At 51.8% G+C, this 13,712-nt stretch overlaps 1 protein-coding gene across 2 annotated transcripts in view; it reads left to right on the forward strand.

The window, feature by feature from the left end:
* The window catches only part of aop (ETS variant transcription factor anterior open), a 126,748-nt gene that overhangs the window by 72,552 nt on the left and 40,484 nt on the right, over positions 1-13,712 (forward strand). For both annotated transcript variants that reach the window (XM_089564572.1, XM_089564567.1), the window contains exon 2: positions 8,677-8,832. In XM_089564572.1, coding sequence (XP_089420698.1) covers positions 8,679-8,832 — 154 coding nt within the window. In that variant the 5' untranslated portion in view covers positions 8,677-8,678. The remainder of the gene's footprint in view (positions 1-8,676; positions 8,833-13,712) is intronic.

Below are 13,712 nucleotides of genomic sequence, written 5' to 3' on the forward strand. Positions count from 1 at the left end.
CCGGCGCATTGGGACGACTTCCCTGGAAGAGAACGAAAAACAAAATTTTATCTACCGCGGAGGGCAGCCCGCGCCGCTTCCTGCTATTGGTGGCTGCGCTGACGTCTTTCGCCAAAGTCCCGGCCGACTTAATGGAGGATTGGCCGGCTTCCTCTGGACCGGAGCCAGCCGTTTGTGTATGAGCGCTAAGGGAGTTAAGCAGCAATAATTGACTCTACATTGCGCGCCCCATGTAAATGGAAGAGAAAAGTGAGGCGGCTGATTTTTCGCTCGCTGCGTAATGGTGGTCTTAACGAGACAAGGACGCCCTTTTTCCCTCCTCTTCCTTTCTTCCGTCTTCATTCATTCGAAATGGCAAGCCTGTGCTCGAGCCTTTAATGCACGAGGAAGTTCTATACTTCTGTGTGTTGCAGTGTGCACGGCCTCTGGCATGGCATGTCCGCGCCGCCTTTATTTCGCAAGTTTATGTGTGTCAGTAGGGTCTCAGTGCATCGGTAGTGCTCTTGGAGCGATTAACCGGCGGTGCCTGTTCTCCGCAACAGCTTTAACGTACGTACGTATCGGGAACGGTTGTGTATATATATATTTGTACGCATCTATTTTCCCAGATTATATATCGGGGATTTTTGAAGGGAAAGCGGAGGCAACGAGGAACGTTTTCTCACCCGTTAAGCGTTTCCATTACGTTCATTCCGCAGCTTCAGCTGGTTTCTGGTGTGCATGTGTAGTTTCAGTATGTTGTAGCAGGTAGTATACGACTTTGGTGAGCGAAAGGAGATGAACCCGTCTGTTTAGGGAATTGTGGATTATGGTTGGCAGGGACTTTCTTATATAAGGCGTAGTAGTTGTCTCACTACTCGGTGGACACCTCGACCCCGCCGTGAAGGAAGAGAGGGAGGTGGGAGTGAAAGAAGAAAGAAAGAGGTGCCGCAGTGGAAGGCTCCGGAATAGTGTCGACAGCCTGGGGATCATTAAGACGCACTGACATCGCACAGGGCTCATTTGCGTTTCACCTCCATCGAAAGTGGAATGCGCCCGTGTGCCGTGCGATGTCAGTGCACGTTAAAGATCCCCAGGTGGTCTAAATTATTCCGGAGGCCTCCACTACGGCACCTCTTTCTTCCTTTCTTATTTCACTCCCACCTCCCTTCCTTCACAGCGGGGTTCGGGTGTCCGCCGAGATATATGAGACAGTTACTGCGCCATTTTCTTTCCTCAAAACCACCAAAAAATCCCCTTAATTATCATTACACAATGACAGTGCATTCGCATTAGGTCGTCTCCTTGCTTGAAGCGGTAATGTTTGCCGGCTGAGCGCATTAATAAGCGAAAGCTGACTGGCGTTGGCTCCAATTCCCTGTCTCCACTTTGTCACCTGCCACTGTTGGCAGGTTGTGTACACAACCCAACATTTTTTATGGACTCTGGGACCTCTAATGATAAAACGCTTTAAATACCAGCTTTGTCTTTTGTGCGGCCTTCTGGAAAGCCTATCGCCATCCGCGTAGTTTGCGGTACTTGGAGCATGAGGTCGTACTAACTTAGTCACGTATCGTGTTCAGGGTGATCCCCGGTGTCCTGAGAGCATTTCCAGGATCGGGTACGCATTCGATGCCGATATGCGTTTTATGTATGCACAAGGGCGACACGTCACTCGTCACCTCCTCGCATCGAGCTTTAGCCATAATGCTAGCATACTGAAGCCCCTTAGAATGGTACTTCTTTTGCACATTCTGTAGCCTGCGTTATCCCGCGGACTTTTCACTAGACACCTTTAGCATGCCGTGTAGTGTGTTACTGTTACTGATACCGCAGTACTGGTTGCCTGCGCGCATCCAATGCGCATGCGCAAATTGCCTTTACGGCGCCAGATGGCGCCAGGTACCCGGCAACTGTAAGGAATAGAGGAGCCTTAGGCAGCTGCGCGCGCGCCTGTAGAAATCGGGGCCAATCAGCGCGTGCTCATTGGCGGTGGGCGGGCTCCCGGTACTACTATAATGGTAGCACGGCATACGGCATGCTTTATAGGTGTCTACTGTCTGCTATAGCGCGGTTCATGTGTTCGTGGTAGACGAAAGAGTAACGTTAACTATGGAGTAGAGGGCTGACGCGTGCAAACATGTGATCTCAGAAATAGAAATTTTCCGGGGCTTGTTTGCGGTCCGGCGTTTCACCCCTCCTGTCGCTGCAACAAGTGCAGCAGTTGTTGCACCCTCCGTACGACGCAGGTCGGATGGTATTTGGCTATCGCGTTACCCTGTACGCGAGAGACGTTGCAGCGTCGCTACATCCACGACAGGCGTGCATCCCGGAGGGTGGAACAAAGGCGTCGCTCTGTGCTCGCTGTGATGTGGCGGCGCGAATCTGGACCGTTGCCCCCTGGCACGGGGGTGCGACGGCAACGATGGGACTCGCCCCCTCCTCCTCCTCCTCGCCCTCTCGCGCTGGTGTTCCGGATGTGGGCGAGGCTCGATCTCCATGCCCGGTTGTTCCGATCGGCCCCTCTTGCTCGCATCGCGATGGCCGTGCGGCGCTTCCCGCCGCCCCGTGTTGCGCGCAGGTTGGTCTCATTCATGGCGGCGACTCGAGAACTCGCTGCAGCGTCCGTGCGAGGTGTTGGCATCGGCATGGAACCCGGTGCAAGCTTGCTAATGTGCGCGTTTATGAGGAAAGGCGCAGTAATAGCCGCGGTCTCGGTCGACATTTCTCACTCGCGCCGCGAGGGAAGTGATGAAGAAGGAAGTGAAAGGTGGGCATTGGAGGGCTCTGGATTAATTTCGGCCAGCACGGGGGCATTTCGCATTCCCCAGTGTTCGCATGCCCACTGAGCAAGCGAGACGCCATGTCCCCGGTACTGGTATATGTCAGGACTCCGACACGGCGGCTACTCCAGCCTTGCCTTGACTTGGGCGGCGGCCTGTCTTGCGTTTATTAATGGTGGCAGGCGGAAGGACGCGCTAAGCTAGAGCTCTTAGTTCTATTCGAGTTTTCCGCAGAATTCCTCAGAACTTCGCGCACAATGCCGGCGTACCTGCATGAAACGATAAGACCGGTGATCGATCAGTTAGATGCCAGATTCGAAATTCCACCCGGTGACAGAAACGACCTTGTTTGCGATTTATTGTGAGCCGGACGTCTTGTTCTCGAGACTTCTGTTTTACGGGAAAATGACTCAGTGCTGTCGAAGCGGCGTGGTATAGAAATGAAAAAAAAAAAAGAAGGAAAGCAGTGGCGGCCGTCCGGGCGGACTTGCAGTACCACCTTGACTCCGCGGCAGCGCGCCAGCGGGCCGGACGTAGGAATTTCCGCAGCTTCGCGGCTGCGTCGGTCGAGGCGCGCGCTTCTTCTGCCGTCGTGCACACTGGCAGCAGAGGAGAGAGAGAGAGAAAGGGAGGGGGTAAAGGGAAGGGACGGAGAAATCCGGGCGCCGTTTATGGCGAAACGCCGGCGAGCCAGATCCGGGATCGGCCGGGGGCCCCTCTTGTGCTTGCGCCGTCGAGGAGCGGGTAGTAGGAGGATGGGGGGGGGGGGGGGGGGGGGGGGGGGGGTGCAGCCAAGTTGTTGCTTCCTTTCTCCTCGCCCCCGGCTACGGCTCCTTTCCTTTTTTGCACCGAGGAGGCCTTGTTGCGGCCCGTCTCCTCTTCTTGGTCGTCGCGGGCGAGAGCGCCGATCAAGTTGACCAGCAGCAGCGCCGAGGAAGTTCACGATCAGCGCATCCGGGGGAGCGGCCGAGTGGGCGAGGGGGTGGCTAGATGAAGAGCCTCTCCTCGGTCCTGGCTGCATCCGCGCGCGCGGTGCTTCCGTGCAGCGACGGCGGCGATGCCGGGCGCTTTGGAAACAAAAAAGAAAAAAAAATCAGAAACAGCAACGACGGAACGCTTCTCCGGGTCAGCAGCCCGTCGTCTTCTCTGTTATGACTGCCGACTGCTTCTTCCTGCCCGAAGAGTGGCTGTTGGTTGCGTCTGCTGTTGCCGAGCGCGAGATAGACGAGGCCGGTGACGCTGAGGACCTTCGAGACGAGAAGGGGGGGGGGGGGGGGGGGGGGGCAGTTTTATCTGGTGCGTAAGCACTTATAGTGGGCATTCCCAGCATTTAGCCGTCGTGTGTTTGTCTCTGTTTGTTTGTTTGTTTGTCCGTAGCCTGTCTTGTGGCAGGTTGGTCACCTGCCCACTAAGTTGTGGGCAACCTGCCCAGATGCGTGCGTGCGCGCGCGAAACTAGCAACCTGCCCACCTTGGCAGGTGGCAGTTCAATTAACCGCGAGAGGTTGCTCGGGAAGGGGAACCTGGATCTCAACCTCAAGTTCCACCGATGGCAGCACCTGCCATAGCACCACTGCGCCAGGAGTAGTACGAGGACTCCCGGGGATCTGTGAATGTCAAGTACGGAACGACCAATCCCGTATGTGTGGGCATTAATACATTGTAACTGTCCGAACAACTTCCATCCCGTGAACAATGGATCCGAACACCGGAACCGAAGTGAAAACTGAAGTGGTACCGCACCCAATTCATTGCATGGGCGTAAATACACAAACACACCATCATTTTTTTTGTTTGCGTATTCCGGACGCTATAGGCCGCCAGCTGCAGTGTAATGTGGCGGTTTGAAGGCGCTTTGTATGCTACCTCCGGGGCAGGTTCCTTGCGACCAGGGCCAGTGTGGGGTGTGGCCTCCGTTTGCACCCAGCCGCTGCAAACGAGGTGTGCAATGCGGCTGCAATCTCCCCTGAAGGGAACGAGCGATAATGCGTGTATCAGGCGCTGTAACGGCTGAGCGATTCTGACGGAGCTCTTGTCAGCCGTTCGTAGAGCGGCCGATCTCGGTCAGTTGCGGCGCCCTGTAACGTTGTGCGTGGTCGTTTATTCGACAAAGTGCCAGGACAGGCTGATCCTGTAGCGTGGTGCCATAAAGTTGGCTTCTCGGGCAAAACAGGCTCAGGGGTGTTCAGTTATGACGGCGTGTTTTTTATTAAGTCACTTTAGGAGCGGCAGTCGGGCGGGCGGAGTCAAGGAGAGGTACGAATTTTCATTTCGCTAAGTCTTACGGCGACCTCGAAGAAGCGATAAAAAAAGAAAGAAAACGAAACAATGGTTTTATCGAAATGCCGGTGCGCAATCTGAGCGTTACTTTCATCGTTCGAGCGTCGAACACTTGAAGTCGATCAGTTTTCGTAGACGTAGAGTAGCTATCCCGCCCGCTGTGTGGCTGGTCTACCACTGACTTTCGTAGTTTCGGGTTTATGTTTCGGATTGGTATTTGTTCCGTGCGCGTGCTCCGTCATGAGTGGTTTCCTCATGTACCAGAAATGGGGATTAATCTTCTCTCGGAGTTTGTTGTACAGGCCCTCCCCCGGTAGTCCCTCCCTCCGTTCGGCTCGCCCCGTTAGGCATCAGGGTGCACCTTTACACCCCACCCCCTACCCTGCCACCTCTAGGCTACCAAGTCACCTTGCACGCTTCCAATGACCTGCGATCGCCGAATCGTATCCTGAATACGTACAAGAGTGTCCTTGGATGTGCGTCTTGTTGGCTCAATTTCGATTTTCTCTGTGGGGTCATCGCGCCCCCTACAGGCAGCACGGTCTTGACCGTTGTGCACGCAACTGGCGGACTTCTCTCTCCTTCTGTGTCGTCGCGTTCGCTCTTGTTTGCGGCCTGCTGCAGAAAAAGTGCGTGAGAGAGAGGGGGGTGCGGGGAGGAGGTGGTGGTAGGGGGGGGGGGGGGGAATTGAAGCCGCCTCTTCTTCTGTTTCGGGCGACGGGGCGCGGCGCTGAGACAAATGTGTGCCCCCTGCTGCCGCTGATGCTGCCAGCGCAGGCATGCCGATCAGAATCATCCCCCCCCCCCCCCCCCCCCCCCCCCCCCCCCCTTTTTTTTTTTGTGTTTATCGATTCAGTCCTGCCTATTGCCGCTGTTGTGCAACTGGGCAGCAACGCGCCGTTGCCCGGGCGCGCGTTTGAGGGGAGCGGATGTGGCAAGCGGGTATGCACTCGGTCGGCCCAAAGAGTGCGGGCAGCCGCCGCATAGCTTTCCGGGCGGTGATACCGGAAGCGTCGTTCCTCGCTCGGAGCGCTGACGCTAGGGGTGGAAACGAGCTCTCGGCTGCACCGTTTTCGAACCCTTACGGGACTACGCCTGGTCGCTGTTTGTGCTTCAGAAGTGTTCCAGTATTCATGCGGGGCCATCTGCTTCTTTCTGAGGCACATAAATTGTGTCTGTCTCTTACGGATTTTCCTCCCAATGCTGGAGCAAGCTGTGGTAGATTTTCCTTGTAGCCGGGCGGCTGCGCGCTCGCAGACTAGCGTGCACGTTCTGTTGGTCTAAGAACGTATGAGAATCGATCTCTGGTTGACTAGGTTTGCGTTGCTTGGGCTACCGTTCACTTCTTGCCAAGTGCTCACAGTTTGTCGTAGGCGAGGGTTCACGATCAGAGTTTGTGACCTTACTACTTACTACCGCACGACTTATAATAGCACGCCCCTTTCCAGTCGTGTCTGTAGCCTCTCAGGCTCCGTCCTTTGCAGGACAAACGACGTGTTTTCATTTATTCCAATTAGTCCTACCCAGAGTCAGTGTCGCCTATCCTATCCCATAGGGCTTCAACAGCGCATCAAGGACGGGACGGGGAGGCAGTCAAGCGCCGACTATTAAGTTAATTTATTGAGGGAACAGTACACATGTATATACAAACTGTTATGTCAGTGACACGTGGGAGGTGAGGTACCGCATCTCCTTCTCAGACAAGGTCACGGAAGGAGTGCTGGTGCATGTTGTCCGCGGCGTGTGCGTGTAATATATATAAAGTTTCTTTAATAAATTCAGTAGATAGCGCCGGTCGGTGTTTCCGTTCCATCCCGAGTTGGTAGACATTTCCGGCGCCCTCCACTACGGCGTCCCTCATAGCCTGAGTCGCTTTGGGTCGTGAAACCCCCATAAACCATCCCGTCTTTGAGGCGCTGTGGACGCACAGTGAATGCGCACCAACTGGCTCGAATTCAGCTTTATCCTATATCCCTGTTCCTACCTCGCTTTCATACGTGTTTGGTAGCCATAACAAGCAATGCATTTGCCATGTTCACTGCCTCCTGTTGTGCCCGGGACGTCTGGCCGAATGGGTTCCCCAGCGAGCCACAGTAAACAGCTTGCGCGCTTCGTGGGTTCACAACTGTCGGCGCGATCTCCACCTCAAAGTTCTAGAGACCGAGGTCATGGAGCGCCGGCCGCACAAGAACTTTATTTGTGCCGTACAGTCGGACCGCCCTGTTCTATTTAGTTCGCTTCACTGCCAATACGCGACCATGGGGTAATTTTCCCAGCGACGGAAGGATCGCGACCGGCGCCGCAACCTGTTCCCGGGAGGAGTTAGGGTAAACTGATTCGTGCCAAGCTTCCCTCCGACCCTTGATGGCTCTCTTGATCCTTCCCGCGGCTACCTCACGTGAAACTCGAACATAGGGTCAAAGTGGAAGGGACCTATAGAAGATCTGTTCTATTTACAGAGCGCCGCCAACATTTATCAGCTCTGTCTTGTCCTAAATCCACAAGATCTAACCGTTTGTGCGCAAAGCTCATCCTCTTTACCTCGGGCACGACAGTAAACCGGAGACGCCGGTGTCGTAGCCACTCGACTGCCAGCACCCGATCCTAACTACGCACCCGTCCAGTTTGTGGCTTCACACGCCTGGACCGTTGTCATGCGGCTCTGACGTACAATCAGCGTTTGCCGTGGACTATAGAACAGCATTTTTTCGGCTCGTGGAAAGTGTCTCGGCGTGTGCGGCCTATTGGCGCCTTGCATGTCTTATTTATACTGGTTTAAGTTGTGTATAGATTTAAAAGGTAGTTCGCAGTTTATGTAGTGCAAGCGGTGTGATCAGGATGGAAATAAAGTATTCATTTATAAGCGGCCGCGTCGTTCATCTATTTCTTTCGTCTTCACTGCATTGGGCTGCTCATACGTCGAAACGTAACCTGTCGTTACCATGTCCTCTGGTTCAGCATTGACGCTATTCCTGCAGCCTGGTTTTAGCATTTTTTTGCTGTTGCCTAGGCAAATTTATGCGTAAACAGTACAAAATATCCTACTTCGATAAAGCCCCAAAAGCTTAGGCCGCTTTGGCGGCTTCCGAAAGTATTTTTGAAGCGAAGCCAAATCCCAGTTAACGTATCTTAGCACCGTCTATACGGTTGTGACTTGGCCTCACGAGCTGGTCAGTTTGAAAGCGAGCGAAATTCGGCTACTGCGATCATATGTAGCTGACGCTACTGTGGGGTAACTTTGGAGCGTGGTATACGTTTGCGCGCAAATGGGGCTCCGAAATGGACGCAGTATGGCCTGCTCTTAATGACGCCCTTCTGTATATGTAAAGTCGGCTTCACCGCAGTGTTGCGTGTCCGTCTGATGGTGGAGCTGCAAATTTTGAAAAGCTGAATATACATAACGCAGCTTGCGTGTTTCATAAAGTGGAGCATTTCCTTGTTGTTTCCATCAGAACATTACATGGACCAGTCCAGGGACGCCATGAAAGCGCTGTGCGGGAAAGCCGGCTTTACGAACCCTGAAGAGCGTCTAAATCCACATGACCGTGTGCTTGTTCATCGGAGATTCTTTTCATCTGAGACCCGCGTTACGCTTTCCTTGTGACGCCTAATGATTCCCCCTCGTTCGCATGCAGGCATGGACGACCACCACCCGGGCGGCGGGGGCAGCCTGGCCATTCCTTCTTCGTGGCGTAGCGCGCACTTCGCGGCGGCGCATCCGCAGCTCAGCTGGCCGCTGTCCATGACGCTGGCCGACCTGCACGACGACACGCTCCTGCCCACGGGGCTCGGTGAGTAGTCCCCCCTCCTTCTTTCTTTGGGCCTGTACCCGCTGAGGGAATAATACCGGCATCCCCAACCCGAGCTGTCCTCCCCAGTCCCCAGTGGCAGTTCATCGGGGAGCAGACGCTTGTTATTAAGCTAAGGCTCAGGAGCTGCATCAGCGGGCACCGCCGCCGGCCTTTCGCACTGGGAATACGCTCATGGAAATCTAAATTAATGGGATGAGATAATTTTTTTGTGGTTTGACTACGGGGACACCTACTTAACTTATTTATTGGCAACGCGATAGCGTTAGAAGCAGTTGATGCCTTTTCGGAAGTGACGTGACTTCATGTTTGGTGACGTCATTTCCCTACAACCAGTGGGAACTATCCGAACCGGTGACGTCACTTCTCTTCAACCAATGGGGCGAGTTTTATGATCGACGGCGCTTCATTTTTTTTTTTCGGTGAACATTCATATGCTATTGCATAAACAAAATTTCGAAGAGGATAATTAGGAAGTTTAGTAAGGAGCCGCCGCGGTGGCTCAGTGGTTATGTTACTCGGCTGCTGACCCGAAAGACGCAAGTTCGATCTGTGCGCGGTGGTCGAATTTCGATGGCGGGGAAATTCTAGAGGCCCGTGTGCTGTGCGATGTCAGTGCACGTTAAAGAACCCCAGGTGGTCGAAATTTCCGGAGCCCTTCACTGCGGTGGCCCTCATAGCCTGAGTCGCTTTGGGACGTTAAACCACATAAACCAAACCAAACCAACCAGATAGGAGCCGGCGGGGTGTCAGGGTTGAGAAGATATATACTCGTTGTTGATGACATGATTAATTGAGCCAGTTGGAACATGTAATCATTACAACTAGCGCAGAAGAATACAGCGAACAGCCTTGTGATTGATTTAAGCCATTGGTTGTGAGCGCTTCACCTAGCTGCCCCCCAGTGCCCGCGACGGACTGTTAATAAATTTCGAACCGACCAGCTGACTCATTCGTTAAAGGATGGTGCTTGGGAGTCTCGCAATGAGTGCGATTAAACAGCCCCGGTTAGCACTCCTCTATCTCGCTTTATCCCTTCCTCCGCGCTGTGACCATCGGGCTCGTCACGGTGCCGCGTGACAGGCCCGTGTTGTGACAGGCACACGTGTTCGTGCGTGTTTTGTCGGAGGGAATCAAGCAGTACCCATCCTGTATATATGCGCTCGAATTCCCTGGCTCCCTTTCCGTGCCCCGGGCACTCTGCAGTTCCGGCCGAGCGGTGCGTGTTTGTTCGGTGTTTCCGCATCCTTCGCAGTTTTTGCAGCACAAAGTGCAGCCGCGTGTTTTGCGAAGGAACGCCGCTCTGTTTTCAAAGCGTTTTTTATTATTATTATTACATCAGCCTGATTGCGCCCACTGAAGGTCAAGGACCTCTGCCATGTATCTCCCCAATTAGCCCAGACCTGTGCCATCTGCCGCCACCTTATCCCCCCCACCCCTTCCCTTTCTTTAAATTATTAAAAAGTCAGTAAATCAGCGCCTCCTAGCGGATTTTCTGTTTTGCAGGTGTCGCGCTTATTAAGGCGCCCACAGCGCGTCGCTGTTCGTTTGAGGTAGAAGGCTAATTGGGGTCGTAAACGCGCTGCAGGATTTCGCCAAAAATCGGCATCGTCTTTAAGTGGGCTTGTTATTGTTATTGTTATTTTCTGAAGCTCAATATTGTTTACTGCATTGTCAGAGTTATACTCACTGATGTTATGAAGGCTTTCGCCGCCGCGGTGGCTAAGTGGTTATGGTGCTCGGCTGCTGACCCGAAAGACGCGGGTTCGATCCCGGCCACGGCGGTTGAATTTCTTTGGAGGAGAAATTCTAGAGGCCCGTGTACTGTGCGATGTCAGTGCACGTTAAAGAACCCCAGGTGGTCGAAATTTCCGGAGCCCTCCACTACGGCGTCTCTCATAGCCTGAGTCGCTTTGGGACGTTAAACCCCATAAACATAAACATGTTAAGGCTTTGTTTTTGTTGCACCTCATCCTTCCTTTTTTACTTTTGCATCATTGATAACTGCTCGGCGCGTCCCACGTGTGAAAAAAACCCATGGTGCACATCCTGTTGTTTCTGTCGCGACTGAAGGAAGAATGAGAAGGAAAGTGCAGACGGAAGAGAGTTGAAAGAGATGCGAGAGGAAAGATTGAAAGAAGACACGCGTGTCGCAGCGACCGCGTCCGCCCAAGCGAAGACGACGGCTGCCCCAGCAACGGGTATACCCCGATTCCCCGATAACAGTATACGCGTATACATGACTGGCAAAGCGTTCTCGGCACTGCTGGAGCTCGAATGGGGGCAGTTTACTGCTTAAATGAGTAATTGCCGTAGATCGCCAAGTAGCAATGGATAGTTTTAATGAGCAGCCGCTAATATTCATTATGCACCTGTGCAGACTTGCAAACATTTCCTTTCTCCGGATCGTTCCCTTTAGACTTTCACAGCGAGGGGTCCCCTTATGGGACGGCTTCCGCCACTCACGAAGCGCAACTGTGGTGACAGTGCGTAGCCGTTCCCCGCTTATAACTCCGTTCCCTGACCACGTGACCGCCACCCTGCTCGCACCCCGATAGCGTCACGCGCTTTGCGTAACCTTCGTCGTCATGAGGTGGTTCATAATGTATAGGGGTTTAACGTTCCAAAAGTGACTCAGGCTATGAGGGACGCCGTATTGAAGGGCACCGGAAATTTCGACCACGGGAGGTTATTTAACGTGCACTGACATCGCACATTACACGGGCCTCTTGGGTTATTTCGCCGCCATCGAAATTCGACCGCCGCGGCAGGGGATCGAACCCGCGTATTTCGGCTGCATGTCGCACATTGAGGAATACATCAGTTGAATGCCGTGATAGGAGCAGGCATGTTTGTATATATTTCTGATTTGATTAGTATATAAGACTGAAGGTAGCATATAACGCAGCTGCTGTTTAGCGGAACTGGGGCATGCCGCTGGTACAGTAACGTTACAAATAAACCATTCTTCCGGAGATCGTGTTGAATAATGCACTGTTTTACGATTTAATTGTGCTAGATTTCGTAGATAAAGTGTACTTTTCTGCATCTCAAGATTTAAATTTAATGGTTAGTCCATGTTTATGTACATTAAATAACTTGATTATGCGGGACTTATTGGACAGACTTGTGCTAGGAGATCCATAGGGTGCATTTATAGATGTTTCGAACATATGAATGCGAAAGCATTTCTAGGCTGTGACGGCAGGGTCGTGTCACCAAAACTTGTCCGCAAAACTTGTCCGCAAAACTTGTCCGCAAAACGTGTCCGCAAAACGTGTCCGCAAAACGTGTCCGCAAAGCGTGTGCGCAAAGCATGTGCGCAAAGCATGTGCGCAAGACCTGTCCGCAAGACGTGTCCGCAAGACGTGTCCGCAGCAGTTGTTACGTTCTCAGAAGAGGTAGCATCAAACGAGTGGTTGTGTGACCGATACAGGACGGTGTGAGGATGCTGCGCAAAAAAAGAAAAAAATATGTCGATAGGATGATTAGTTAATTAGAGCCAAAAATGTCGAAAAGCGTCGAAATAGCGCGGACGGGAAAATAGAGGAAAAATTGGCAAAGGAGTTAAAATGAGGTTTGAAATGAACTGAAATGTATTTGACGAGTGATAATTAATCCAGCAACAAAGTTTCATTGATATAGATGTTAACTAGTCAATTAATTATCAGCGAAACCATTGTACGGTTGAATAGGCTGAACGGGGTATAGTGAGTGGACGGGGAAAGCAACCACGGCGCCGAGTTTGAAAAACCAAAATGGTTGAATGAGATGAAAGAAGGTATAATCAGAGTAAATAAATGGACCTTTAATTAAAGTATACGATGCTGATTCTGTAGTTAAATTAATTAGTAAACAAAAAGAAAATTACAAATAGAGGCGACGAGTGCCGAGGAGGCGTCAATGCTTTCGCATCCTCCCTATGCGGGTCGCCGCAGTGATCTCTAATTTTTTTGTAGTTAATGGGTGCGCTAGGTGCCTTCCCCATACCTGTTGACATTGCTTAAGATTTGATTGAAAGAGGGTGTTATACAGAGGTTTTTTATATTTTGAAAGAACATATCTAATTCTACTTATAATATCTGTTACTTCTGCTACTTTTCTTGCACAGTAATGATTTGGTGTTCCCAGGTCATTTTAAATGAAACCATGACACCCAGGAATTTATGCAAGTCCACAATCTCTATACTGCGCGGATTTTACATAATATCGTCGTCTGGAATGAGTATTTTGTTCTCCGGCCTGAAAGTCAATACTTATGTTTATTTTAGTGTATGTGCATGGCTTTCGGGAGCGATAATCTTTCCAGCATTCTTGTAGTCCTGTTGCATGTTGACATGCCATGTGAGGTATCAGTACTGTCAAAAAAGTGCCGCCGCGGTGGCTCAGTGGTTATGGTGCTCGGCTGCTGACCCGAAAGACGCGGGTTCGATCCCGGCCGCGGCGGTTGAATTTCTTTGGAGGAGAAATTCTAGAGGCCCGTGTACTGTGCGATGTCAGTGCACGTTAAAGAACCCCAGGTGGTCGAAATTTCCGGAGCCCTCCACTACGGCGTCTCTCATAGCCTTAGTCGCTTTGGGACGTTAAACCCCATAAACTAAACCAAACCAGTATTGTCAAAAAGTATTGTTGTAGCATCTAAATATATTATGAATTTTGAATCATGGTTGATATTTACAATGTCAGTTGCGTACAAGTTAAAAAGTATAGGTCCTACTATATTTCCTTGTGGTACACCGCAGTGCAAAAGTTTGTCTGATCGTGCATCATTTATCATAACTAATTGTCTCCTGTGTGATAAGTTATAATACTTTAATAACGTTGATGCTCTCCCAGTGGTAGCTTTGTTGTAAAGTTTTAGT

Source organism: Amblyomma mixtum, chromosome 1, assembly GCF_055824585.1.
Source record: "Amblyomma mixtum isolate Tamu chromosome 1, ASM5582458v1, whole genome shotgun sequence".
Lineage (NCBI taxonomy): Eukaryota > Metazoa > Arthropoda > Arachnida > Ixodida > Ixodidae > Amblyomma > Amblyomma mixtum.